The 27,693-nt window shown below is 42.9% G+C and overlaps 1 protein-coding gene across 7 annotated transcripts in view; it reads left to right on the top strand.

Annotated features, from left to right (window-relative positions):
• The window catches only part of UBP1 (upstream binding protein 1), a 64,949-nt gene that overhangs the window by 20,304 nt on the left and 16,952 nt on the right, over nt 1-27,693 (top strand). For 4 of the 7 annotated variants that reach the window (XM_060402767.1, XM_060402766.1, XM_027957954.3 and 1 more), the window contains 5 exons: nt 19,512-19,588; nt 23,957-24,062; nt 24,476-24,582; nt 26,458-26,610; nt 26,714-26,824. In XM_060402767.1, coding sequence (XP_060258750.1) covers nt 19,512-19,588; nt 23,957-24,062; nt 24,476-24,582; nt 26,458-26,610; nt 26,714-26,824 — 554 coding nt within the window. Of the gene's footprint in view, nt 1-19,511; nt 19,589-23,956; nt 24,063-24,475; nt 24,583-26,457; nt 26,611-26,713; nt 26,825-27,271; nt 27,380-27,693 lie in introns of all 7 variants that reach the window. The other 3 variants (XM_027957953.3, XM_060402765.1, XM_060402764.1) reach the window with 1 other exon arrangement.

Raw genomic sequence — 27,693 nt, 5'->3', positions numbered from 1 at the left:
TAGAAGTGCAGATGACTTTCTGGGACTTGACTCTGCTCCTTGCAGTATTAATGATGAGTATATTATTGGTTGTAGAATTGTGGCAATTTACCTCTTAATTTCTCCCAACATTTTAAGAAAAAAGTAGAAAAATGAATTGCATGTAGGCTGCATTTTTGAAAAGATACATTTGAATAAGCATTAAAAATGCATTTGAATAATCATAAATTCTACTTCTATACACCTTTTTAAGGAAATTATAATGCTTTAAACTTACATGACTATCAATTCTTTCACAGACTTGTCTCCTAACATTTATTGCCTAGCATATTTTGAAAAAGGTTCGGAACCCAGGATTTTGTGTGAGTCCCTTCAAGTGTCTCCATAGTGGCTGCACTAGTTTGCATTCCCGCCAACAGTGTAGGAGGGTTCCCTTTGCTCCACACGCTCTCTAGCGTTTGGTTTTTGTAGACTTTTTGAAGCCATTCTGACTGGTTGAAGTGGTACCTCATAGTTTTGAGTTGTATTTCTGTAATAATTAGCTATGTTGAGCATCTTTTCATATACCTGTTGGCCATCTGTATGTCTTCTTTGGAGAAATGTCTTTTACGGTCTTTTGCCCATTTTTCGATTGGGTTGTCTTAGTTGTTGTTGAGTTGTATGAGCTGTTTGTGTATTTTGGAGATTTGACCCCTGTTGGTTGCTTTATTTGCAGCTATTTTCTCCCATTTTGTAGATTGTCTTGTCTTTTTTTTGTAGTTTCCATTGCTGTGCTAAAACTTGTACGTGTGATTAGGTCCCATTTGTTTTTTTGTTATTTTTATTGCCTTGGGAGACCTAAGAAAACATTGGTATGATTTATGTCAAAGAATGTTTTGCCTGTGTTCTCTTCTAGTCTTATGGTGTCATGCCTCATGTTTAAGTCTTTAAGCCAGTTTGAGATAATTTCTCCAGGTTGTGAGGGTGCTTTCTAACTTCACTGATTGACACGCAGCTGTCCAACTTGCTCAGTACACTTGCTAAAGAGTACGCTTGCCTCTTTTGTCAAAGACTAATTGACCGAGTATATGGATTTGTTTCTGGGTTCTCTGCTCTGTCTCATTGACATATATGTCTGGTTCTGTACCAGTACCACATTGTATTGGTCACTGTAGCTTTGACTGTCTGAAGGTCTGAGAGAGTTATGCTGCCTGTCTTCCCCACACCCCCGCCCCTGCCAGGATTGCTTTGGCGATTTTGAGTCTTTCATGGCTCCATATACATTTTTTTTAATTATTCTAGTTCTGTGAAAAATGTCATGGGTGATTTGATAGGGGTCACATTAAATCTGAAGATTGCTTTCGGTAGTTATTACCATTTTAAAAACATTAATTTTTCTAATCGCGGAGCATGGGATATCTTTCCATTTCTTTGAAGTATCTTCAGTCCTTTATTAATGTTTTATAGTTTTCAGCATATAGGTTTTTCACCTTCTTAGCTACATTTGTTTCTAAGATTTTTGGATGCAGTTTTAAATGGGATTTTTTCTTTACTTTCTGTTTCTAATATTTCATTGTTGGTGTAAAGAAATGAAGCAGGTTTCTGTATATTACTCTGGTATCCTGCTATCTTGCTGAGTTCATTTATTCTAACAGTTTATATGTGGAGGTTTTAAGCTTCTCTGTATAGAGTATCATGTCGTCTGCAAATTAGTAACCGTTTTAGTTTTCCCCTCTAACTTGGACAGCTTTTATTTCTTTTCTGATTGCTGTGGCAAGTACCTCCAATACTATGTTGGGTAGAATTAGTGAGAGTAGGCATCCTTGCCTTGTTCTTGAATTTAGCAAGAATGCTTTCAGCTTTTCGCCATTGACTATTATGTTGGTGGTGGGTTTGTCATCAGTGCCTTGATAACATTGCGATATGTTCCCTCTATACCCACTTTTGTGAGCGTGTCTATCGGGAATGGTAGTTGAATGCTTTTTGTGCTTCTTATGTGGCTTTTGTCTTTTGGTGATGTGATGTATCACATTGATTTGCTTATATCTGAACTGTCCTCGTGACTCTAGAACGAATTTAACTTAGTCATGATGTGCATTCCTTTTTACATGCTCTTGGATTTGGTTTGCTAATATTTTGTTGAGAATTTCTGCGTCTAAATTCATCAAAGATACTGGCCTGTAATTTTCCTTTTTGGTGGGATCTTTGCTTTCGCTGTCAGAGTGATGGTGGCTCCTGGAATGTCTGTGGGGCTGTTGCCCTCTTCAGTCTTTTGGAAGAGTTTGAGAGGAATCAGTGTGAGTTCTTTGTATGTTTGGTAGCCATCTGGTCCTGTACTTTCTGTTTGTGGAGTTGTTTTTTTTTTAATTACAAATTCTGTTTCACTTCCAGTGAAGGTTCTGTATTGGGTGTAGTATTCTCTTAGCTTTTTTTGTATATCTGTGGCATCGGTTGAGAGTTCTTTTTCATTTGTTATTTGTTTGTGTGGGTCCCTCTCTTTGCTCCCTGGTGAGCCTTGTCAGAGGGCTGTCACTGTAGTTTAGGCTTTCGAAGAACCAGCTCTTCATTTCAGTGATTCTTCTCCAGTCTGTTTATTTTCTCTGGTCTTGGTTGGTTCCTTCTGCTGATTTTACGTTTTGTTTGTTCTTCTAACTCTTTTAAGTGATAGGCTAGGTTGTTTGAGATTTTTCTCTTTTTTTTGAGGAAGACCTGCATTGCTAGGAACTTCCCTCTCGGAGCTGCTCTTGCTGCCTCCCACACATTTGTATGGTTATATTGTCATATCAATTTCCTCTAAATTTCCTGTTTGGTTTCATTGTTGACCCATTGTGTTTTAAGTAGCGTGTTGTTTAGTATGCATGAAATCATTTTTTTCCCTTATTTCTACTCATGTGGTTGATTCCTTGCTTCATTCTGTTGAGGTCAGAGAAGATTCTTGAAATAATGCTTATACTCTTAAAATTGTTGAGCTTTGTTTTGTGCCCTAGTATGTGGTCAGTTGCAGAGAGTAAACCATGTGCACTTGAAAAAAACTGTAGTTTGAGTTTTGGGGTAAAAATGTCCTGAAAATAATCAAGTCTTAACTGTTCTAGCGTATAATTGGTTTTTAAAAAAATCAGCTTATTTGATATTGATTTATTTTTGTTTTTCTGTTTCTAAGTTATGTTCGTTAATGTCAGTGGGATGTTAAGGTTTCCTACTAATACTGTATTTACATAAATTCCTCCCTTTATGTCCATTAGTATTTTACGTAGGTGAGTGTTCCTGTACTAGGTGTATATATCTTGGTGAGTGTGAAAGGCTTTCTCACGTTGCTCCCTTCATTATTACATAGTGTGCCTTTAAAATGGTATTAATTTCTGTCCGTGCTGGGTCTTCGCTGCTGCGCGGGCTTCTCTCCGGTTGCGGGGCACAGGCGTCTCCCTGAGGTGGCCTCACTTGCTTCAGAGCCCGGGCGCTGCAGCCTGCGGGCGTCAATGGTTGCTGCACGCAGGCTCAGAAGCTGGGGCGCACGGCCTCAGTTGCTCCGCAGCGAGTGGGATCTTCCTGGATCAGGGACTGAGCCTTTGTCTCTTGAATTGACAGGCAGATTCTTTACCACTGAGCTGCCAGGGAAGCCCTGCAGTGTCCTTCTTGGTAGCCTTTGTTTTACAGTCTGTTTTATCTGATAGGAGTGTTGCTACTCTTCACTTTCTTGTCACTTCCGTTTGCTTGAAATATCCTTTTCCGTCCCCTTGCTTGCAGTCTGTGTGTGTCATTTGCCCTAAGGGGGTCTCTTGTAGGCAGCACATTGTAGGCTCTTAGTTTTGGGGGGTTTCTTTGGTTGCGCCATGTGGCTTGTGGTATGTTAGTTCCTGATCAGGAACTGATCCTGGGCCCTTAGCAGTGAGAGCATGGTGTCCTAACCATTGGGCCTCCAGGGAATTCCCTAGGCCCTTTGTTTTTCATCCAGTCCGCCAGGCATTCTTTCGATTGGAACATTCAGTCTGTTGGCATTTAAACTAATTGATACATATGTATTTGTTTCTGTTTTAAACCTAGTTTTCCAATTGAAGTGTTGTTTCTTTCTGTGGTTTAATGATTTCCTTTTGTGCTTGTTTTCTCTTCTTTTTGGTTTCTGTGAGTCTATTGTTTGTTTTTAATTTGTGGTCGCCCTGTTTTTCAAGTATGTTAACCCCTTGTCTGCTTGCTTTACACTGATAGTCATATAGGCTCAAACACATGCTTTTAAAAAAAGAAGAACATGCATTTTCTTACTCTCCTTCCCCGTATTTTATGATTTTTTTTTCTCCAGAATATTTTTATGTAACTGCCCCGGGTCTTAGTTGAGGCATGTGGCACATGAGCTCTTAGTTGCAACATACAGAATCTGGCTCCCTGACCAGGGGTTGGATCCGGGTCCGTGGCCGTGGAGGTGCCGAGTCCTAACCGCTAGACCACCCGGGAGCTCCCCACATTTTACGATTTTGAAGTCCTTTTTTGTTTACTATTTTAAAAATCTATATTATTTGGCTGCTCAGGGTCTTGGTTGTGGTGTGTGGGATCTTTAGTTGTGGCATGTGGGACTTAGTTCCCTGACCAGGGAGTGAGTCCCAGAGCGTAGAGTCTTAGCCACTGGACCACTAGGGAAGTCCCTGGGGTCCTTTTGTAATGCCTTCATCTTTATTCTTTTTCTGTTCCATGTGTTTATCTTCACTTTTATAAGTAGGCTTTTCTTTTTGATCTGTACACTGGCTAATTTAAGTGGTTTACTTTCCAGTTGTAATTTCTTCCTTCCCTTGTCTTCTTGTTTCTTTTATATTTAGAGAAGGTCTTTCAATATTTCTTTTAGGATAGGCTTAATATTGCTATATTCATTCGTTCTTATCTGAGAAGTTCTGTTTTTCTTCCCATTCTAAATGATTGTCTTGTTGGGTAGAATATTCTAGGTTGCACATTTTTCCCTTTCAAGACTTTGAATATATTTTGCCACTCCCTTCTAGCCTCCAATGTTTCTGTGGAGAAATCAGCTGATAGCTTTTTGGGGGTTCCCTTGTAATGAACTCTTTTGCTGCCTTTAGAATACTGTATGTCTTGGTGTGAGTCTGTTTGGGTTCATCTTATTTGGGACTCTATGCATCTTCGTTTTACTTATATTCTCTTACTCTATGAGTTTAGGAGAAGGTTATCTACTGTGGCCTTGGAGGGCTATTTATATGTGGCAGTGTCTCTGTGTAGCTTGTGTTGGTTTAATTTCTTTTTTTGTTGTTGCCGTGCAGTTTGGTTTGGATGCTTGCCGTCTCTTTCCTCAGTGTGTGCTGGCTGCCATCCTCTCTCCGGGACCCACCTCTGAAGCCTGCGCCCCAGCACCCAGCCCGAGTCTGCTCCAGCTGCTGACCGTCTCAGGCTGCTGAGTGCTGCTCCGGGCAGCAGCCCTCTGTGCAGGTCTCTCTCGGTCTTGCGCTGCACACACTGGTTGCCGCATTCTCCTCTGAGGCTCCAAAGCTCCCCCTCTGTCTGATGATCTCCCCACCAGGGAGACTTCCCAGCATGTGGAAACCTTGCCTCTTCCACGGCTCCCTCCCACGAGCACAGGTCTTATTTAGATCCCCTTGTCTTTCTCTCTGTGTGTGCCATCCAGTTATTTAGGATTTCCTTGCCTTTTTGAAAGTCCGAGGTCTTCTGCAAGCATTCAGTAGATGTCCTCTGAGAACTGTTCTGCATGAAGATGGGGTTTTTTTGTGTTTGTGAGAGAAGGTGAGCTCCACATCCTATTTCCCCGCCATCTTGATCTGATCCCTCAGTAAAATAAGCTGATCAGACTCACCTTTCAAAAGGAAACATTCTCAGTTGTACATGTACAGTTCTGATTTTTTACAGAAGCCTTTCCTGAAATATAAAAAGAATCCGGTGTAGATGTGGAAAATGAACATCGGGCTTGATTAATTTCTAACTAGGAGTTCCAGTAGAATCCTGTGATTATTTTTTAGCTAGCATGTCTGCCCAAGTGGCTCAGTGGTAAAGAATCCACCTGCAATGCAGGAGACATGGGTGTGAATCCTGGGTCAGGAAGAAAATCCCCTGGAGGAGGAAATGGCAACCCATTCCAGTATTCTTGCCTAAGAAATCCCGTGAACAGAGGAGCCTAGCAGGCTACAGTCATCGGGTCCCAAAGAGCTGGATGTGACTACCCTGAAAAGTTCCTGCAAAGTATGTAAAATATATCTCAGTGACCCATTTTAGTGTAGTGGCATCTATGCATCAGCGTTGATGGTGTGACTGTTAAGTGTTGACATAATTTTTTATTCGGTCTTCTGGTTTTTAGAAGTTAGATTTTTATTCAGATTTGCTCACAAGTTGATTTTCTTATGTTCAAATTAACTCTTAAGCTCTACCAAAGGAAAATGACTTTCCGTGGAAATGTTGCCTTATTTACCAGAAATGATACAGTTCTCCAGTTATCCTATTTGATTGACTATAGTTTTTATAGAGATTCAACCCCAGAGGTTTGATTCCAAATCCAATTTTCTTAACCACCAAGTCTCTTTACTAGAATAGTTCCAGTGTTTTCTAAATTTTGAGTTAATTGTCACCATTTAAAATTTTAACAGTCTAACTAGATGATTTATATACATGGTTCAGAGTTCAAAAGGGCGGGTATACAATGAAGCTCTTTTCACAGCTCTCTAGTTCTGCTTGCTCAGCCCAGGTAGCGATTGAATTAGAACCCTTTATAGACACCTGTGAAGATTGTAATCTTGTTTTATGACACTCTTTGTATATAAAAAAATTGTATTGTTAATATTTTATTTATTGCAATAAACTTATTGGTTCCTGTGGTGACTGAATTATACTTAAGCATAGTTGTGATGAATCTCATGGTCTTGTCACTAAAAGATACAGTGGAAGAGAGAACTTCCATTCCTAAAGTAGATGGTAGAAGCTGGCATCCCCACTTTTCAATAAATGCCCAGGGTATATGCACCTCGGCTCCCTGGGGATGTCCTTACATACATTTTTCAGATACCCTTTTGTTCCTTTAAACGTTTCTGTTGGTTACAGTGACCGATGATTTAAGTATTTTTCTGTGTGTGGTAGAGTGAGCGGTTGTCCTCAGCCGTCTCTAGGGCCTGGGCCTGTGCTTAGATCCCATTCGACTGCTTGCTCATTTCAGCAAATTCTTTAGTATAATAACCTCCACCTAAGATAGGTGAGAATTAAATTGAGTTACATAGGAAGCACAATGCTAGCCTTTGCTGTTTTTACTATTATTTATAACTAAGTAGCTTTAATGGTTTCTGATTGTATTGGAAGACTAAGTTTAATAATCTTGGCTGACATGTTGGAGTTTCATGTGGCAGATAAGATGAGCAGTTTTTACCAACCGTTAGAATGCAGCCCTGGGACTAGATAGCTGCCTACCAGTTAAGAAATTTTGCCAGGTTTGTTAGCAAGTATGATTGCTGTGCTGTGCTCAGATGCTCAGTTGGTTCTGACTCTGCAACCCCATGGACTGTAGCCTGCCAGGCTCCTCTGTCCATGAGATTTCCCAGGTGAGAATACTAGAATGGGTTGTCATTTCCTTTTCCAGGATATCTTCCCACCTAAGGATCAAACCCACATCTCTCGATTCTTGCATTGGCAGGGACATTCTTTACTGTGTCACCTGGAAAGCACCTTATAACAAACGGTATTTTGCAGGTATGATTTAATTGAAACTATTAAAAGAGAGATTATTATGGATTATCCAGTGGCCCAGTGAAATCACAAGGGTCCTTAGAATTGAAAGAAAGAGGCAAGGGAGTCAGGTGTCAGAGGGAGATAAGATGGAGGGAAGAAGATTGCCACAGACCAACAGATGGAGACTGCTTCAGGTCGTGGGGACAGGGGAGTAGCTTTCCCCCACGGCCTCCAGCAGGAATGTGGCCCGCCGACAGCCTCTCTGTAGCCCACTAGACCCATTTTGGACTTCTCAACTCTAGAACTGTAATAAATTTGTATAATTTTCAAGCCACTGAGTTTGTGGTAATTTGGTACAGCAGCAGAAGGGAGCTAAGACACCAGCAAAGTGTGTCTTAGGCAAAAGTGTGCTAGGCAGGTAAGCTCCGGAGTGGCGCAGGGCGGGCCACTGCTGTGTGTCACAGCTGCTTTCATGCTGTGGCTGGCGTTTTCTCCTCAGATTTTAGACAAATACACTCTGCAACCTACAGTCCTGCCTCCTAGCTTATCCCTGAAGGCCCAGTCAAACCTGAGTCTTCAAGCGGACATCTGATGAACCCCGAGCCTTTGCACGCATGCGTATGTGTGTATGTGAACACACATAATATGCACATTCGAATGTAGGGGCTGCACACAAAAGTGTGATGGATGCAGATGAAGAGAAGTGGGTTTGTGAAGCATGCTTGTGTCCTGGCGCCAGAGCTACCCTAGACTGTTAAAAAGATGTTCAGTCCTGTTACATGAGGGAATGACTATTAAGTGAATTTTGGTTACTGGTGAAAACTTTGTAATTGAAACAGCTTTATATTCACTTAGTTCTTCATTTTGACATAGACAAGTTATTCCCAGAAGAAGGTCCCGAATACTTTGTGGTGGAAAGAATATGGACTGAATGGATATGTGTAGCTTTTCACAAAGCCGTGGTTCTCCAGTGTTAGCATGCATTGGGATCCCCCAGAGGGCTTATCAAAACATGATTGATAAAGTTTGAGTCAGTAGGTCTGGAGGAGGGCCAGAGAATTTACGTTTGTGACAAGTTTCCAAGTGATGTTGATGCTGCTGCTCTAGGGACTGTGTTTCACTTTTTGAAAAAATATCGCCTTATTTGGCTGCTCTGGGTCTTAGCTGTGGCACACAGAATCTTCAGTCTTGGTTGCAGCATGCGGTTTCTTTAGTCGGGGCATGTGAACTCTGAGCTGCAGCATGTGGGATCTAGTTCCCTGACCAGGGATTGAACCTGGGCCCCCTTAGTTGGGAGTGCAGAGTCTTAGCCACTGGACTACCGAGAAAGTGCTTCACCTTCTTATTGCTTCAAATATTCTTATTGCTTTAAATATCTGAACATCCTCTCACTACCACTTCTTATAAAGGGGTTTCCTCAGAGGAGGCTTGACACATAGGCGCAGCCATTCTTTAGCCATAGCTTGGTCATTCCTACTAGCAGTCCCCCGTCTGGGTCCTGAGCAGCTACTGCTGAAAAATATGGGTCATTGTGTAACACCATAGAGAAAGTAAATTCTGTGCAGTCTTAATTTCACCAGTTGGGTAGAAATTGAAACAAGTTTTCCAACTGATGCTCTAGAGTGTCAGTTTTTATTGAACAATAAAAGTAGAAATTTTAAACTGTGTTGATGTTTTCCTGGTTATGCCTGGGTAGCTGTCTTTCTCAGCTCTTAGGTAACAGAAGACTTAAACCTCTGACATTATGAGGTAAGCACCTGTAGTCCCACTGTAGAGCCTCGAGTGGGGAGCTCTCCATTTGAAGAGTCTACCTATGGCTTTGGGTGAACTCCAGGAGTTGGTGATGGACAGGGAGGCCTGGCGTGCTGCATGGGGTCACAAAGAGTCGGACGTGACTGAACCGATGCAATATAGTCTTCACAACATCTGAGCACCACATACAACCATAATTGGATGTTGTTTCCAGTTTGGCTCATCCTCTTCATTCTTTCTGTAGCTTTTTCTCCACTTCTCCCCAGTAATATTTCATTTCACACTGTAGTAGATTTTCTTAAGGTTAGCTTTTGTTCTTGTTATAACCTTCTGAATTAGGGCCTTAGAAGTAAATGCTCTGAACTTAGTCCAGGGGGGCCTGTCTCATCTCGGGCTCCATGTTGCCCTGGAGCACATGTCCGTCTTAGACTCTATATTCAGAGGTGGGTGGGGATATGAACTTGTATCAGTAACATTTTTTAATTCTGTCAGTGCTCTTGCTTCTCTAAGCCAAGAAAGGAGTAAAGAAATCTCATTAAAGGTAAATTCAGAAGATAAAGCTAAAAATAAGACTCGTAACTCATGGCATATTTTAGTTTGTCTAACTTTATCCTTCATTGGTAGTGGGGACCTTTTTATGTTTCTTTTAGAACCTAGACTAATGTAGATCAGCGAAACTAACCTAGAAGTCGTGTTATTAAGATAATTATGGGAAGAGATCAAATAGAAGAAGAAATTGAGCCAATAAAGTTGTGGTATCATTGGCTATTACTCTCGGTGGATATTACCATTGAATGAAATTGTTGGGAAGGATTTCTAAATAGTGAGAGACTCAGGATGAAACTGAAGGAGGAAAGCAAGGACATACTGTCTGTAGTTTCCAAAAGGGAAATCATTTGAAGCATGTTAAGTGTTAGTTTTTTTAAAAAAAAAACCTGCTTTTGACTTGAAGAACAAAATTCTATAGTGCTTTAATACAGGAGCAGCAAATTCTGATCTCTGTTTGCGGAAACAGGTGGAACTTGCTACTGAGCACAGAAGTGTCCTAAGGTTGAGGAGGAAAGTAATACAAACGAAGATAGGAACATTGAGCTTTCTTACCTTTTTCAGCCCTGAGAATTCTGAGATTTTGCAGACTGCGAGGCAGTCCTGGTGAGAAAGGTTCACCTCCCGTCTCGCAGGCTGCTCCTCTTTGGCTTGTTGTCCGATTTGTAAGTCAGCTCGACCATCTACTTGAGTGCCCAGCAGGTCTCACAGACTCACATGTGCACGGCCCCATGTCTTGGTTTTCTCCCGCAGATCTGCTCCTTGCGCTCTTCCGTGTGTCAGGGAATTCCCTTGCCAAAAACCCGAAGGAGCTCTTGGCTGCTCCCTGTCTCACACCAGAAAACGTGCAGGCTCTACCTTCAGAACCTCCAGCGAGTGACCACTGCTTCTGAAATCATTTCCGCCCCCACTGTCTGTAGATAAGAGTGGCTGTTTCCCTTTAGCTGAGAGATCTCAAACTGAGGAATTCATGCTCACCCGCTAGGTGAAAAGCCATTTTATTGTGACTTTAACTTAGATGTGCCTGGTGGAGGTCAAATGTTTTTTTTTTATTTTTTTTTTTGCGCATGCCATGCTTCTTGTGAATCTTAGTTCTCTGACCAGGAATCTAACCCAGGGCCCCAGCAATGAACTTGCCAAGTTGTAACCACTGGACTGCCAGGGAATTCCCAGGGGAATGATATCTTTTAATATGTTTAAGAACTGTTGGCTTTTCCTTCTCTAGTGTGAACCAGATGTTCATATGATTTACTCACTTTCTGCTAGGAACGTTGGGCATTTGTTAACAATTTTTTAGGAGTTCTTTTCTTCTTGTGTAAGAGCTAGTCCTCTATGTGTGATGTGAGGTGCAAATATTCCTCCTCTTACTAACCAGAACTGAGTCAAAAGATGCAGCATTTAACTTGTTCTCCATATCTTATGTGCTTATTTCTCCCCCATTTTTACCCACTTGTCTTTTTTTTTTAATTAATTGAATTTTTTTGTTGTTGATCTGATAATCAGCACAAACATTTTGTTAATTTTTGTGTTCTAACTTCCTGAGGTTGAGTATAATTTCAGATACGTAATGATGTATCAAAGATTCATTCATTTTTTAAAAATTAAAAAAATTTTAAATTGAAGTATAGTTGACTTAGTGTTGTGTTAATTTCTGGTGTATAGCAGAATGATACAGATATACATTCTTTTTCATTCTTTTCCATTATGATTTATGACAAGACAGATTGAATATAGTTCCCTGAAATATACAGTAAGACCTTGTTGCTTATCCATTCTATGTATACTAGTTTGGGCTTCCCATGTAGCTCAGTGGTCAAGAATCTGCCTGCCAAGCAGGAGATACAGGTTCTGTCCGTAGGTCCAGAACATCCCCTGGAGAAGGAAATGGCAACCCACTCTAGTTTTCTTGCCTGGGAGATTCCTTGGACAGAGGAGCCTGGCGGGCTACGGTCCACGAGGTCGCAAAGACACGACATTGTGTCTAAACAACAGCGCAGCAAACACTAGTTCCCATCTCTGATCCCGAACTTCCAGACGTCCCTCTCCCAGCCTCCTCCCCCTTGGCACCACCAGCCCGTTCTCTGCGGCCGCAACTCTGCTTCTGTTTCATGGCTAGCTTCTGCTGTGTTTAGATTTCACACAGAAGTGACGGCATATGGGACCTGTTCTTCTGCTTCTGCTGCTTCACTTAGTACGGTAGCCTCTGTTTGTATCCATGTTGCTGCCAGTGGCATTATGTGGCTTTTTTTTTTTAAGCCACTTACTAGTATTCCGTTGTATATATACCACGTTTTCTTTATCCGTTCATCTGTCAGAGGACATTTAGGTTATTTTCATGTCTTCATTATTATGAATAGTGCTCCTATGAACATAGGGATGGAGTTATCTTTTTGAATTATAGTTTTGTCTGGATATATGTGCAGGCGTGAGATTGCTGGATCATATGGTAACTCTGGTTTTCTGAGGAAACTCTATACTGTTTTCCATAGTAGCTGCACCAACTTAGATTCCCACCAGTAGGAAGGGTTCCCTTTTCTTCTCTAGCATGTGTTACTTGTAGACTTTTTGATGATGGCCATTCTGACCTGTGTGAGGCAGTGCCTCGTTGTACTTCACATCTGCATTTCTCTAATAATTAGTGACATTCAGCATCCTTTCATCTCCTATTGCCCACCTGTATTTCTTCTTTGGAGAAATCTCTTTAGGTTTCCTGCCGATTTTTTCAACTGGGTTTTTTTTTTTTTTTTTTTTGTTCAGTTTTATGAACTCTTTGTATATTTTGGAAATTAAGCCCATTTATGTTTGCAGGTATTTTCTCCCATTCTGTAGGTGGTCTTTTTTTTTTTTTTTTTTAATGGTTTCCTTTGCTGTGCAAACGACTTCCCTGGTGGCTCAGACAGTAAAGCGTCTGTCTACAATGTTGGAGACCCGGGTTTGATCCCTGGGCTGAGAAGAGCCTCTGGAGAAGGAAATGGCAACCCACTCCAGTACTCTTGCCTGGAGAATCCCACAGACGGAGGAGCCCCCATAAGGTCACAAAGAGTCAGTCGGACATGACTGAGCAACTAAACTTTCTTTTCTTTCTTTCTTTTGCTTTGCAAAAGCTTTGGTTAGATCTCATTTGTGTATTTTTTTCTATTGCCTTGGAGACTAAGAATATATTTGGTATGATCTATGTCAGAGAAGACGCTTACTCCTTGGAAGGAAAGTTATGACCACCCTAGACAATGGCACCCCACTCCAGTACTCTTGCCTGGAAAATCCCATGGACGGAGGAGCCTGGTAGGCTGCAGTCCATGGGGTTGCCAAGAGTCGGACACGACTGAGTGACTTCACTTTCACTTTTCACTTTCATGCATGGGAGAAGGAAATGGCAACCGACTCTGGTGTTCTTGCCTGGAAAATCCCAGGGACGGGGGAGCCTGGTGGGCTGCCGTCTCTGGGGTTGCACAGAGTCGGACACGACTGAAGTGACTTAGCAGCAGCAGACAGCATGTTAAAAAGCAGAGACATTACTTTGCCAACAAAGGTCCGTCTAGTCAAGGCTATGGTTTTTCCATTGGTCGTGTATGGATATGAGAGTTGAACGGTGAAGAAAGCTGAATGCCGAAGAATTGATGCTTTTGAACTGTGGTGTTGGAGAAGACTCTTGAGAGTTCCTTGGATTGCAAGGAGATCCAACCAGTTCATCCTAAAGGAGACCAGTCCTGGATGTTCATTGGAAGGATTGATGCTGAAGCTGAAACTCCAGTACTTTGGCCACCTGATGCAAAGAGTTGACTCATTGGAAAAGACCATGATGCTGGGAGGGATTGGGCGCAGGAGGAGAAGGGGACGACAGAGGATGAGATGGCTGAATGGCATCACCAACTCAATGGACATGAGTCTGAGTGAACTCCGGGAGTTGGTGATGGACAGGGAGGCCTGCCGTGCTGTGATTCATGGGGTCGCAAAGAGTCGGACACGACTGAGCGACTGAACTGAATTGATGTCAGAGAATGTCTTGTCTGTGTTCTCATCTGCCTTGGGAGACTAAGAGTATATTTGGTATGATCTATGTCAGAGAATGTCTTGTCAGTGTTCTCATCTAGGAGTCTTCAGGTGTCATGTCTTAAGCTTACGTCTTTAAGCCATTTTGAGTTTATTTTTGTGCATGGTGGTACGGTATGAGTTCTGACTTCATTGATTCTCGTGTAACTGTCCACTTTCCCAGCACCACTCGCTGAAGAGGCTTTTCCGCTTGTTATAGTCCGCCTCCTGTGTTGGTGACTGACTGCAGGAGTGTGTTTCTGGGCTCGCTGTTTATTGTGGCAGGCACGGTACTGTACTGTGCTGTTTATTGTCTGATGTCTGGAAGAGTTGTGCCTCCTGTTTTGTTTTGTCTTTTTTGTCCTTCAGGATTGCTTTGGTAATTCTGGGTCTTCATAGTTTCGTATACATTTTTGGATTATTTGTTTCTGGTTCTGTAGAAAATGTCATGGGTGATTTGATAAGAATTGCATTAAACCTGTAGACTGCTTTGGGTAGTATGGCAATTTTAACAGTATTAATTCTTCCAATCAAGAACATGGGTAACTTCCATTTCTTTCAATCCTCTTTAATTTCCTGTATTAATGTTTTATAGTTCTCAGCACATAAGTCTTTCATCTCCTTGAAAGTCAAATTTATTCCTAGGTATTTTGTTGTGATTTTAAAGGGTTTTTTTTTTTTTTTTTTTAACATTCTCTCTCTCTCTCTTTTTTTTTTTTTTTTTTGATATTTCATTGTTAGTGTAAAGAAGTGCAACCAATTTCTGAAAGTTAATCTTGTATTCTGCTACTTTGAAGGCAGGATATCACTTATCAGATATAGTAGTTTTTGTGTGGAATCCTTAGGATTTTCAGTATCATGTCAACTGCGTATAGTGACAATGTTACCTCTTCCCATCCAGTTTGGTTACCTTCTATTTCTTTTTCTTTTCTGATTGCTGTGTCAGGGAATTCCAATTCTGAGTTGAATAGAAGTGGTGAGAGCAGGCATCCTTGTCTTGTTTCAGTTTTTAGCAGGAATGTTTTCTGCTTTTCACTGTTGATTTATTATATTCGCTGTGGGTTTATAATAAATGGCTTTTATTATGTTGAGATATGTTCTGTGTATACCCACTTCGGTATACATTTAGTGGGTGCTGAATTTTGTCAGATGGCTTTTTTGCATCTATTGAGATGGCCATGTGGGTTTTGACTTTTATTTTTTTAATATGGTACATTAATTACATTGATTGATTTGCGTATATAGAACTATCCTTGTGAGCTTGGGATGAATCCCACTTGGCTGTGGCATATGGTCTGTTTTATGTGTTGTTAGATTTGATTTGCTAATACTTTGTTGAGAATTTTTACATCTGTGTTCATCCCAGATACTGGCCTGCAGTGTTCTTTTTTCTTGGTATCTTTGTCTGGTTTTGGTCTCAGGTTGAGGGTGGCTTCATAGAATGTCTGTGAGAGTGTTCCCTCCTCTTCAGTCTTTGGAAAGAGTTTGAGAAGGGTTCGTATAGATTCTTCTTTGTATGTCAAGTAGAATTTGCCTGTGAAGGCATCTGGTCCTGGACTGTGGTTTGTAGAAGGTTCGGCGGGGGGATGCCGTGCCAAGTCTTCCGCAGTTCTGTGGCGTGCGGGCAGTCTTTGTTGCGGCCTTAGGATCTTAGGTTGGAGGCCACTGGATCGTCAGTTATAGTTTGCTGGATCTTTAGTTGCGGCATCTGGGATCTGGTTCCTGACCGAGGGAACCTGCTGCACTGGGAGTGTGAAGCCTTGCCCCGGGGCCCCCAGGGGCGTTCCCGTGGGGAGCTTGTGTGTTAGTCTCTGTCTCCTCTATGGTAAGTGTTACTTACTTCCTTCTGATGACTTAGGGTTCATTTGTCCTCCTTTTTCTAATTCTTCTAAGTTGTAAGTTAGGTTGAGTTGGTGTTTTTTTTTCCCCCTTGAGGAAGGCCTGTATTGCTATGAACTTCTTTCTAAGAACTCCTTTATGTCTGTTAGTCTTTCTGTATCTGGGTCTCCTTTATCAGGTGCGTATATGTTGACAAGTGTAAAATCTTCTGTTGTGGTTCTTGTATCACTATCTAGTGTCCTTTATCTTTAAAGTCTGTTTTCTCTGTTAAGGGTATTGCAGCCCCCCTTTCTTGTCTTTTCTGTTTGCATGAAGTATCTTTTTCCATCCTCTCATCGTCAGTCTATGTGTGTCCTTTGCCCTAAAGTGGGTCTCTTACAGCCAGCGTAGTTGAGCCTCTGTTTTCTTTTTTTAAATCCAGTCTGCAGCTCTGCATCTTTTAATCCGCTGACATTTAAGGTAATTATTGATAACTATGAGCTTCCCTGGTGGCTCAGATGGTAAAGCGTCTGCCTGCAATGCGAGAGACCCCGATCCCTGGGTTGGGAATATCTCCTGGAGAATACTCCAGTATTTATTGCTACTTTAACCTATTTTCCCATTGATTTTATATTTTTTATTTTTCCTTTTTCTGTTTTTCCTTTTGTGGTTTCATGATTTTCTCTTGTATTACACTTATGTTCTCTTCTTTTTGTTTTGTTATGAACCTGTTTTGTTTTTGATTTGTGCTTACTCTGTTTTTCAAGAATATCTACCCCTTCCTTTATCTCCTTCCCCTAGACTGTTAGTCATATGGGCTCAAAAGATATTATAGGGGGAAAAGAACATTCTCTTACTCCCTCCCCACCCCTATTTTATGATTTTGATGTCTTTTTTTTATATCTTCACCACTTCCCCAGTGGCTCAGTTGGTAAAGAATCTGCCTGCAATGCAGGAGACCCGGGTTCAATCCCTGGGTCAGGGACATCCCCTGGAGAGGGAGATGGCAACCCACTCCAGTGTTCTTGCCTGGAGAATTCCATGGACAGAGGAGCCTGGTGGGCTACAGCCCATGGGGTCATAAAGACTCAGACACGACTGAGTGACTAACACTTTCACTTTGTATCTTCATGTTTATCGTTTCGCTGTTTATTATGGTTATCGTCTCTTTCACAGGAATTTTTTTGATTTTTTAAAAATGTGTGTGCTAGCTTATTTAAGTGATTTATTTTCCAATTGTGGGTTTTTCTCTTTCCTGTAGATTCTTCTTTACTACCATGTAGGAAAGAATTTTCAATATTTTCTTTAAAATAGGCTAAGTATTGCTGTATTCTTTCGGTTTTTACTTGTCTGAGGAATTCTTCATCTCTCCTATTCTGAATGATGATCTTCTTGGGTAGAGCGTGTCCTGAGTTGCAGATTTTTCCCTTTCAGGACTTTGAATGTACCCCTTGTGGCCTGCACCATTTCTGTATAGAAATCAGCTTGTAGTCTTATGGGAGTTCCCTTGTGATGAGCTCTGTTTTTCTCTTGCTGCCTTTGGAGTTCCCTTTTAATTTTTGCCATTTTTACTATAATATGTCATGGTGTAGGTCTCTTTGGGTTCATCTTGTTTGGGGCCCTCCATGCTTCCTGTATCTGGATATCTGTTTCCTTCTTTAGGTTTGGGAAGTTTTCAGCCATAATTTCTTCAGTTACATTTTCAGTCCCTTTTTCTCTTTCTCTCCTTTCTGGAATCCCTGTTATGCTTTAGATTATCTCATAGGTCGGTCTCTTATATTGCTTTCTTTTTTTTTTTTTTTAACTTGGCTTTCTAGTTGCTGTTCTGATTGGATAATTCACATTATTCTACCTTCCAGACCACTTATTCTTTCTTCTGCATCATCCATTCTGCTATTCACTGCCTTTAGCTCAGCTTTTGTCTCAGGCAATGAATTTTCTAATTTTTCCTGGCCCCTCTTTATATACTTTCTAGTTCCTTTTTACAATAATCTGCACTTCTGTCGATAGCCTTTCATAATTCCTTCAATATTTTCATTACCTCCTTTTTGAACTCAGTGTCTATTAGAGCAAAGAGGTCTGCTTCATCGTTTATTCTTTCAGGGAAATTCTCTTCGTCTTTTAACTAGGACTGGTTCCTCTGCTTCTCCATATTACTTATATTTTCTTACTCTGTGAGTTTAGGAAAAACAATTATCTACTGTGGTTTTGGAGGACTGTTTATATGTGGGGATGTCCCTGTGTTGTTTGTGTGGGTTTATTTAGTACAGGGGCTGTTTTTAATCCAGATGCCTGTCATCTCTCTACTCAGTGTGTGCTGGTTATCCGTCCCTTGATAGAGGGTGTGTAGATGCCGAAACTGCGGTCTGGTCGTGGGGTCCTCGGCAGTGGCCCAGCCGCATCCCTGGGGCACATGTAGCAGTGGAGGCAGCTCCCCGCCACTCCTGGATATTCATCTGCCTTTTTAAAAGATCAGTTCAGATCCATTGTTAAATGTGCTGCAGATTTAACTGTAAAGGGAAAAAAATCTCTCTCTTGCAATACAGGTGTTTTTTTCGTTTAATCTCTCTCAGTGTGTTGAATTAATGTAAGGACTGTTCTTTAGTGGTATATATGGCAGTTATTTTCCTTTACCAGCCCTAGAGTGGTTTGGTTGTATTTTGGTAACTTATATTTTGACCGTATGATCTTACACCCTTTGTATGGTTTTTTGTAAGCCCAGTGTAGTGTGGGTTAGATATTGGTAGTTTCATCATAGAGAGCCTTAACTTCATATGGACTAGAAGCCCTCTTTAATTACTCCTAATTTCCTGCATATCAAATTATGCTTTCACTTTTATTATTTAATGATAGTTGATCCAGAAATCTTTTTTAGTAAATCTGGAGCATATTACTTGACTTTTGGCAGCAGCTTATTTTCCTAATTAAATAGATTGGTATGTGAGAATCTGCTTGTGTTTTTTTATGGACCAAAATTGGGCAGTGACAAAATGTGAGTTGGATTTACCTGACACAAGGAAGAAGGCTCCAGGGTTAAAATTTGACTCTAGCTCACACAAAAACCTGTCCACAAATGTCACCAGTATGATTATTTATAACAGCCAAAAAGTGGAAACCACCCAGATGCCTGTCAGCTGTTGAGTGGATAAACGAGATGCGGTGTGTGTGTTCAGCTGAATAATTTGGCCGTAAGTAGGGAAGACTGACACGCAAGTGAAAGTCAGTCACAGAAGGCCACGTGTGTGAGTCCATTTAAATCGGGGGTCCAAAGCACGTGAATCCCAAGAGGCAGAAGGCAGATTGGTGAGTGACGGCAGGGGGCCAGGGTGGGAGGCTGAGAGGGGAGCTGCTCACAGGCATGTTTCTTTCTGATGACGAAGGTGCTCTAAAGCGAACAGCAGTGACGGCTGCTCAAGTCTGCACAGACTAAAAAGCAACTGCACACTTCAAAAGGGTGAATTTTATGGCCTGTAAGATCCATCTCAGTCACGCTGTTAAGAACGTTGGTTCAGATACTGTGTGTGTGTGACGAAGCTGCAGAGTGAGAGGAGAGTGAGGTGACCAAGAGCTCGTCAGTCTTCTGCGACTGGAAGAGGGAGAGCGTGTGACGTGCAGGAAAGAGAGAGACCAACCCACGCTTGCTTCTCTAAGACGTTAACACTGGGTCATTGTGTGTTTGAGAGAGAGCTGAATACACAGGGTTAGATTCTTTATATGGCTTGTTTTTGATACACAGTTTTTACATGTAGGTCAGTCTTACGAAATTCGAATGCTGGATAATCGGAAAATGGGAGATGTGCCTGAGATCACTGGAAAACTGGTAAAGGTAAGGACCTCCATTTACATTCTGAAAAGATACTGAAACGACTCAAAAAAACAGCAGTTTTGCTGCGAGAGTTTCGTTTTTTGTTGCAGGAGTTATTAAATTATTTAATGTCACTTAAAGAAAGTAATGGATTTATTAAAACTTAACTTTTTGAGTTATATTTTGTTTACTTCTCTGTAAAATAGGAATTATAGCAGTTACTGAGTGAAGCGAATATCAAGGCCCTCTGGAAACACGGTGCCATAGAACAGTGAGCTGTAGCTGAGCAAGGGTGAAAAACCCACTACTACATAACAAAAGTTTTGTTTCTCTTTAAAAGACACCTTTGGGGAAAAGATACTGTGGGAGGAGGTGTGAGCGTTACTGTGATATCTCTAAAGACCCTTGTATTTTACCTCTTAAAATTTCTCAAGTAAAATTTTACTTCTTCACCCTACTGAGATATCTGAAGAGTCATTCCAGGCATGCTGCTGCTGCTGCTAAGTCATTTCAGTCGTGTCCGACTCTGTGGGACCCCATAGATGGCAGCCCACCAGGCTCCCCCGTCCCTGGGATTCTCCAGGCAAGAACACTGGAGTGGGTTGCCATTTCCTTCTCCAGTGCATGAAGGTGAAAAGTGAAAGTGAAGTTGCTCAGTCATGTCCGACTCTTAGCGACCCCATGGACTGCAGCCCACCAGGCTCCTCCGTCCATGGGATTTTCCAGGCAAGAGTACTGGAGTGGGGTGCCATTGCCTTTTCCGCCAAACCCAGTCCTTTTAGGGTTTTCAGACCCACCCCTGGCTCCTGCAGTTCCGTGCATGGTGGATCCTGCTAGTCTGTACTTGTCCCTCCCCACCTGTGTAACATCAGAACTCTAGAGCATTTCAGGGCAAGGGTTATGGAAGAAGCTTCAGTGGGAAGAGGGAAAACTTCAGTGGGGCTGTGTTAGTGAGAGAGAAGCAGGAATTCTCCGGTCCTTCGTCTTCCTCCGGGGAGGCCCACTGGGCCCTCAGTGCAGAGAGGCACTCGGTTGGAGAGGCCCGTCCCTTTTCAGAAGCCAAGCGTGGGGAGGGCACCGCGCCACTGATGCTGACAAGCCTAGCGTGCCCCGAAAGCAGCTGCCCAGCGCCGCGGGCCTGAAAGCCTCTGAACGTTTAGGGGCACAAGGCTCCCAATCCTAGGAGGGGTGCTCCCTGCTGGAGCACTGTCGGGCCAACCTGGAGTAAGCGCCCAGGCCTCTCCTGACTCCTAGGACTCCCGGCGTGCTTGGAATGGAAGGCGAGGGGTGACCTACCTGTTCTCACATGTGCCATTTACATGTGGAGTCCGTCATGTCTGTGCTGCTTCAGTGAGTTTGGTCATTTCCCTAGAGGGTGAGTCAGATGACTGTATTTTTTTTTACCATTTGTTGTTGTCCAACTCTTTGTGACCCCATGGGCTGCAGCATGCCTGGCTTCCCTGTTCTTCACTCTCTCTTCACTATCTCCTGGAGTTTGCTCAAACTCATGTCCATTGTGTCAGTGATGCCATCCAACCATCTCATCCTCTGTTGTCCCCTTCTCCTCCTGCCCCCAATCTTTCCCAGCATCAGGGTTTTTTCTAAGGAGTCAGCTGCTCACATCAGGCGGCCAGAGTATTGGAGTTTCAGCTTCAGCATCAGTCCTTCCAGTGGATATTCAGGGTTGATTTCCTTTAGGATTGACTGGTTTGATCTCCCTGCTTTCCAAGGGACTCTCAAGAGTCTTCTCCAGCACCACAATTCACACTCAGCCTTCTTCATGGTCCAGTTCTCACATCCATATATGACTACTGGAAGAATTATAGCTTTAACTTTATGGACCTATGTCAGTAAAGTGATACCTCTGCCTTCTAATACACTGTTGGGTTTGTCATAGTTTTCCTTCCAAGGAGCAAGCGCCTTTTAATTTCATGGCTGCAGTCACCCCTGGCAGTGATTTTGGAGCCCAAGAAAATAAAATCTGTCACTGTTTCCACTTTTTCCCCATCTGCCTTGAAATACTGGGACCAGATACTATGATCTTAGTTTTTTATAACGTTAGGCTTCAAGCCAGCTTTGTAAAAAAATTCCCTCATTTTGCTTTCTCACCTGCGGTAAACACTGATCAGATTCACCTTTTTACAAAGGTGTCAGCATTGTTCCCAGTAAGCAAGCCCCACTGGATTGGTTATCCTCTGCTGGACTTAGTGACAAATAGAGTTTGGTCAGGGAGACTCACAGCTCTCATTTTCCAGAGTCCAGGAGGCTTATCATCAGTGTCGATTCTCTCAGCATGACCTGGTTCCAGCTCATCATTGCCAAACAAGTATTGGGCATCCTGGCAAACCTTTGCCAGATCGTACCACACCTGGTTAATAGTCAGCCTAGTAATATGTTACTTAAGGGACGATGTGGGTGGACTCTGTTGTCATTGTGACAGTCACGGGGTTACTTTTTAAACGGTCTTAAATTAGTTTGATCAACCACTTGAGAAACCACGTCTGATTTTTGGTGGATGTGAATACTCCAGTCACGTCCTGAGAGCTTGTCTGAGATTCAGAGTTACAGTTAGTTACTGCCAGAGACTTCAGGATGAGTTTCCTTTTCTTGGTCTTCTGGCCGCGTCACGTGGCGTCTTAGCTCCACAATGAGGAATCACACCTGCGCCTCCCACGCCGGAAGCGCAGAGTCTTAAACACTGGACCACCAGAAACGTCCTCAGGATGAATTTCTTAAAACACCCTTTTTCAGCCAGAAGAGCCCCTAGAAAACTCTGCAGCCATCTGGAGCTGAATTTCCTGCCCCCATGATCTTTGACTCACTCTTGAAGGGAGGTCGTAGGGATCAAGTGTTGCTGAGCCAAGGCGCTTGGGAACTTCGTGATGTGCTTGAGATGCTCAGCACTCTGTCTCCGCTTGCTCTGTTTCTATCTTCCTGTTAGCGCTCCTTTGCGGCTCATTCTCTAGGGCATCGTCTCCTTTTAGTCGGAACTTCGTGGTGGCTCAGATGGTAAAGAGTCTGCCTGCAGTGCGGGAGACCCGGGTTCCATCCCTGGGTTAGAAAGATCCTGTGGAGAAGGAAATGGCAACCCACTCCAGCATTCTTGCCTGGAAAATCCCATAGACAGAGGGGCCTGGCAGGCTGAAGTTCATGGGGTCGCATAGAGGCGGACACGATTTCACTTTGCAGAGAACAACTTTTCCCCTTTCCAGTCTCAGTTAAGAGGTGTTTTTTTATATCCTGTCATTTCCCAAGTGTGGCCCTCCCTTCTTGTTCCTTACTTTGCTCCTTAGTCTGACCTAGAAAGGGGTTTAGTACAGTGCTATACCCTAGCATATTCTCATACTATTTTTATCTGAATTCATGGATTTGAGCTGGTTCTTACTAAATACGAGAGAATCAAAATCATGACATTTTCTGTGCTGCGCTTTTAAATGTTTCTTTTCAAAGTACGTATCAGCTTTGGTTTGGACAGCATGTGGTGTCAGGGAAGGCAGGGGCACTAATGGTAATATTTTTGTGTATGGCTAACAAGTTATTTCCTGTTGCATCCAGCAGGCAGTCTACTGAAAATAAGCTTATCTTACTCCATCATAGTCTGAGAAGCAATTACTTACAAATGTGTCAGAAACACTAATTAGTGCAAATATGGTATCTGAACCCATTTTGATGACCTGTTATCCTGTCCCTGAAACAAAACAGTAGTTGGCAGCCCAGACCTGTGGCAGGTGAGGGAGGGATGGGTGGAGAGCAGAGAATGGCCCGCAGGTTGTGGGGCAGAGTTAAAGCCTTCCATCGGAATGAACTTGAGTGTGTGGATGAAGTCTGCCTGTGTTCTTTCCTGTTTTGTTTCCCTTGCTTGCCTCAGATAACCTCACTTGCAGTTTAAATTAATTTTGTATGTAGGTTCTCTGAGGGGGGTGGCAATTCCCCACACTCACCCCATGCCCTTGACACTTTGCGGGTGGGGGGGGGGTCTTAATTCCCTGTCCAGGGATAAAACCCAGGCGCCCTGCATTGGAAGCACAGAGCCCAAACCACGGGAGAGCCAGGGTCGTCCCTAATGTTTTCTTTATAGAAATATAACTCTTCCTAATTTCTTATGGACAGAGACCTTAATTTTGAATTACAATGTCAAATTTTTAAATAAAAATTTTACCTAAGAAACAATTTTATTCTTATTTGAGTTAGAATTCTTTGCACCAAATATCATTAATTGTACCTATAACCTAGGTATCCAAGAACAAGACAGCTCACTTGCAAAATGTGTAAATTAGAGTTTGCTTTTGTATGCTTTTCTGTTATAGGTTAATGTGTAAGACGTGAATACACTTGTGCTCTTTAGCTGGGACAGTTTGAAAGTGTCCATTTCCCCCACTTATTCCGTAGAGCATCATAAGAGTTGTATTCCATGACCGACGACTCCAATATACAGAGCATCAGCAACTTGAAGGTTGGAAGTGGAATCGCCCCGGAGACAGACTCCTCGACTTAGGTACAAGTGGCGCGGAAGAGCCCCTGTTGCCGCACTAGCGCCGCACCGTGCGGGATTGAGTGGGGGAAGGTTTGGTGTCAGCAGATTCTCTGGGGCTTGAGTAGTTTTATAGTTAAAAATGAAGTTGGGGTGTGTGTGTGTGTGCTTAATGAAACTGAGCCAGAAATTGTACGAGTTTGAAATCATTTAGACCATTGTTGACTGGCATCAATCCCTCATTTTCTTAATAAAATGAAATAGAAACAAACCGTGGTGGGAGAGAGTATGGCACACAGCAGGTGGGCTGAGGCTGAAGCGACCGACCATGGAGAGCACTGAAGGAAAGGGGGCGGTGTAGTTTCATTGGCACATAATCTTCTTAGTTGTAACCTTTTAATTGGTTTGTTCCTATGTCACTTCTTTTTAAAATGCAGATATTCCAATGTCCGTAGGAATAATTGACACACGGACAAATCCAAGCCAGTTAAATGCAGTTGAATTTCTGTGGGATCCTGCAAAGCGCACATCTGCTTTCATTCAGGTTTGGAGTTTCACATTATTACAGGCTCGCTAGCCGCTTCGTTCAGAAGGCCGTGGGTGAGACTGAATTCTTGGTGCAGGATCTTATTTTCCTTAAATGCTTATTTGTACACTGTCTTGTAATGTCTTTTGTATACACAAACATACACTGTTAAATTGGAGTTAATCTACTAAATTCAGCATGTATAGACATAAACATATAGAGACCATCTGATGTGTAAAGCATTATTTAATTGATACGTTTATCACTGGTAGTAACAATAATCAAAACTTATCAATGCATTTCTCTGGAACAAAACCTACTTTTAAAGGAGATGATTGAAAAGTATAGTTTTAAGAAAAACTGTACTATAAAACAGAGAAAGCAGTGGCACCCCACTCCAGTACTCTTGCCTGGAAAATCTCATGGACAGAGGAGCCTGGTAGGCTGCAATCCATGGAGTCGCTATGAGTCGGACACAACTAAGCGACTTCACTTTCACTTTTCACTTTCATGCATTGGAGGAGGAAACGGCAGCCAACTCCAATGTTCTTGCCTGGAGAATCCCAGGGACGGGGGAGCCTGATGGGCTGCCATCTATGGGGTCGCACAGAGTCGTACACGACTGAAGCGACTTAGCAGCAGCAGCAGCAGCAGCATACTATAAAAAGTATAGTCTAGCTTTGTTTAAAAATATTTTAACAGTGAAAATTTCAAACCCCCATAAAAGTAAGAGAAGATAATGAATTGTCTGTGTGCGTGTATCCTGGCTTCTACAGATACTATAATTTCCCCTTAGTTTCTTGGTGGAATACTGTAAGGCAACCCTTGGGCATTTCATTTGACTTGTGAATGCCCAGTTTGTATCTCCTAAGCTATTTTTGAAAAAACAAATATATAGTAGTATTATATGTAAAATAAAATCAACAGTAATTCTAATATTCAGTATATTAAAATTTGTCAGTGGTGGAATTAAAATTTGCTGAGTAGGTGATCTTTATATAGAAAAGGAAGATTGCTTTTAATTGCTGACCAGCCTAAGTAGACTCTGGTTTGTGTGAACTTTAGAGAATCTTTAGTATTTCGCATTTTGGGTCCTCCAAGCAGTGTCCCCCATCAGCTAATAGTCACTAGGGCCGTGTTACCTGTTACTGTCTCATATTGTTCATCTGACAGGTTGTCTGGTTATGTGGTGAATGAGAGGGATGTACGAGCTGGCCGTGTATCTCAGTCTTGGTGTAGAGATCAGTTTAACCTTGAGTTCTTCAAAGAGGAGACATGTCGCCATCATAAATCACTAAAGTCTTGTTACTAACACTGTGCGGTACCCTGGAGCTGTCCCCGAGGTGGCATAGGAAGAGGGGGCAGAAGTGGTAGGAAAGGCGTCCACCCTCAGGAGCCTCAGATGGATGCCTGTGGAGCTAGGGATGAGCCTTGAGGACTGTGAAAATCCCAGGCAAAGTGCCACAGGCTGATGACATAGCAAGAGTGGCGAGGTGGCCAGCTGGCTGGGTTTTGGGGTCCTGGCACTAGAGGGCAAATCCTGGGGCTGTAAGTAATGGCGTGAGGGTTCCTGAGGATGGAGCCCCGTGCAGGTTCAGGACCATGGGTCTGGTCTGGGGCGGGGGTCAGGGACAGACTCAGGAAGGCCACTGCGCTGACAGTGCTCATCGCCGGAGCCCGTCCTGTGTTAGAGGCGAGGCCCCAGAGCGGGCAGTTCAGAAAGGCTCCACTGGATCTGGGAAGGGAGAGTCCTGACATTTGGCTGGCTCATAGGTGGGAGTCTGTGTGAAAGGCTCTTGAGTTTCTCTGTGGCGGGACTCCTGAAAGGCAGCAGGGCTGAAGGGTGACCAGTGGGCAGGACTTGGACCCATTTCAGCTCGAGTCCTCTTCTAGGTACACTGCATCAGCACTGAGTTCACTCCCCGGAAGCACGGAGGTGAGAAGGGAGTGCCTTTTAGGATCCAGGTTGACACCTTCAAGCAGAATGAAAATGGAGAATACACAGATCACCTACACTCAGCTAGCTGCCAAATCAAAGTTTTTAAGGTGAGAGCTGGAGAGCAGGCTTTGAGGAAGTGAGGCCTGGCGTTGCTTGCAGAAGGTGTGCGTCTGAGGCCTGATAGATGAAAAGGTCTGCTTTGTTTTTAAGCCAAAAGGTGCAGATAGGAAACAAAAAACAGACCGAGAGAAGATGGAGAAGAGAGCCGCGCACGAGAAGGAGAAGTACCAGCCGTCCTATGACACCACGGTCCTCACAGAGGTATGCGGGTGCCTCCAGTTCCGAGGAGGAGCCGGGCCGTGCCCTCCGGCACCGCCTCTGAGGAGGAGTTTCGGCCGCGAAGGGTCCGGGAAGATCGGGTGGTCAGTGGGCATGATGTTCTTGGTGAAGTCTGCGGGGAAAATACTCTCTTTAAATTGGGGGAGTTTAAGTGATTGGTTTCCTGGGTGGGGTCTGGAATGAAGATGCTGAAATCCCAGTCGGGTCTCGGAAGCAGACTTACTTTAAAATCCCCGAAGCTGGTTAGACATTAAGCCGGGACCCAGAACGTCCAATGTTTGTCATGTCTGGGGTTTTGCATCTTCCTAAAACCTTGGAATCCTGCTGGTCGGACATTTGTTAAATCGGATGGTGGAGACATAAACAGGGTATTAGATCTTTCTCTGTGTAACGAAAAGACATTGATCCCAATCTTTGGTGTTTGTCCAGATGAGGCTTGAGCCTATAATTGAAGATGCAGTTGAACATGAGCAGAAAAAGTCCAGCAAGCGGACTTTGCCAGCAGACTACGGTGATTCTCTGGCAAAGCGAGGCAGTGTAAGGGGCTTCTGCTTCTCTTTTCATTGTGCAGGAAACCTTGTGCAGTGTTAGATCTAGGACCGACTCCCACCGAAACGCAAAGCCAAATTTGTTTTCTGATGTCCTTGTCCTGATTGAATTTGCTTTTGTTAAGACTTCCTGCTTTCTGTTGGTTCCTCACTGAGGACAATTTCCTAAATCTAACACTTTAAAACAAAGTTGACCATATTGGGTGGTTTCGGAGGGGGAAAAGAAAAATGGCACCCAGAACTGTGTCCGCTCCCTGCCTCCTCCTGTCCTCCTCTCCCTCCCTCTCTCCTTTGCACACACAC

The sequence above is a fragment of the Ovis aries genome, chromosome 19, assembly GCF_016772045.2.
Source record: "Ovis aries strain OAR_USU_Benz2616 breed Rambouillet chromosome 19, ARS-UI_Ramb_v3.0, whole genome shotgun sequence".
NCBI classification, from domain to species: Eukaryota; Metazoa; Chordata; class Mammalia; order Artiodactyla; family Bovidae; genus Ovis; species Ovis aries.
Note: the sequence above shows the minus strand (reverse complement) of the source record. Positions and strands in the feature narration are given on the sequence as shown.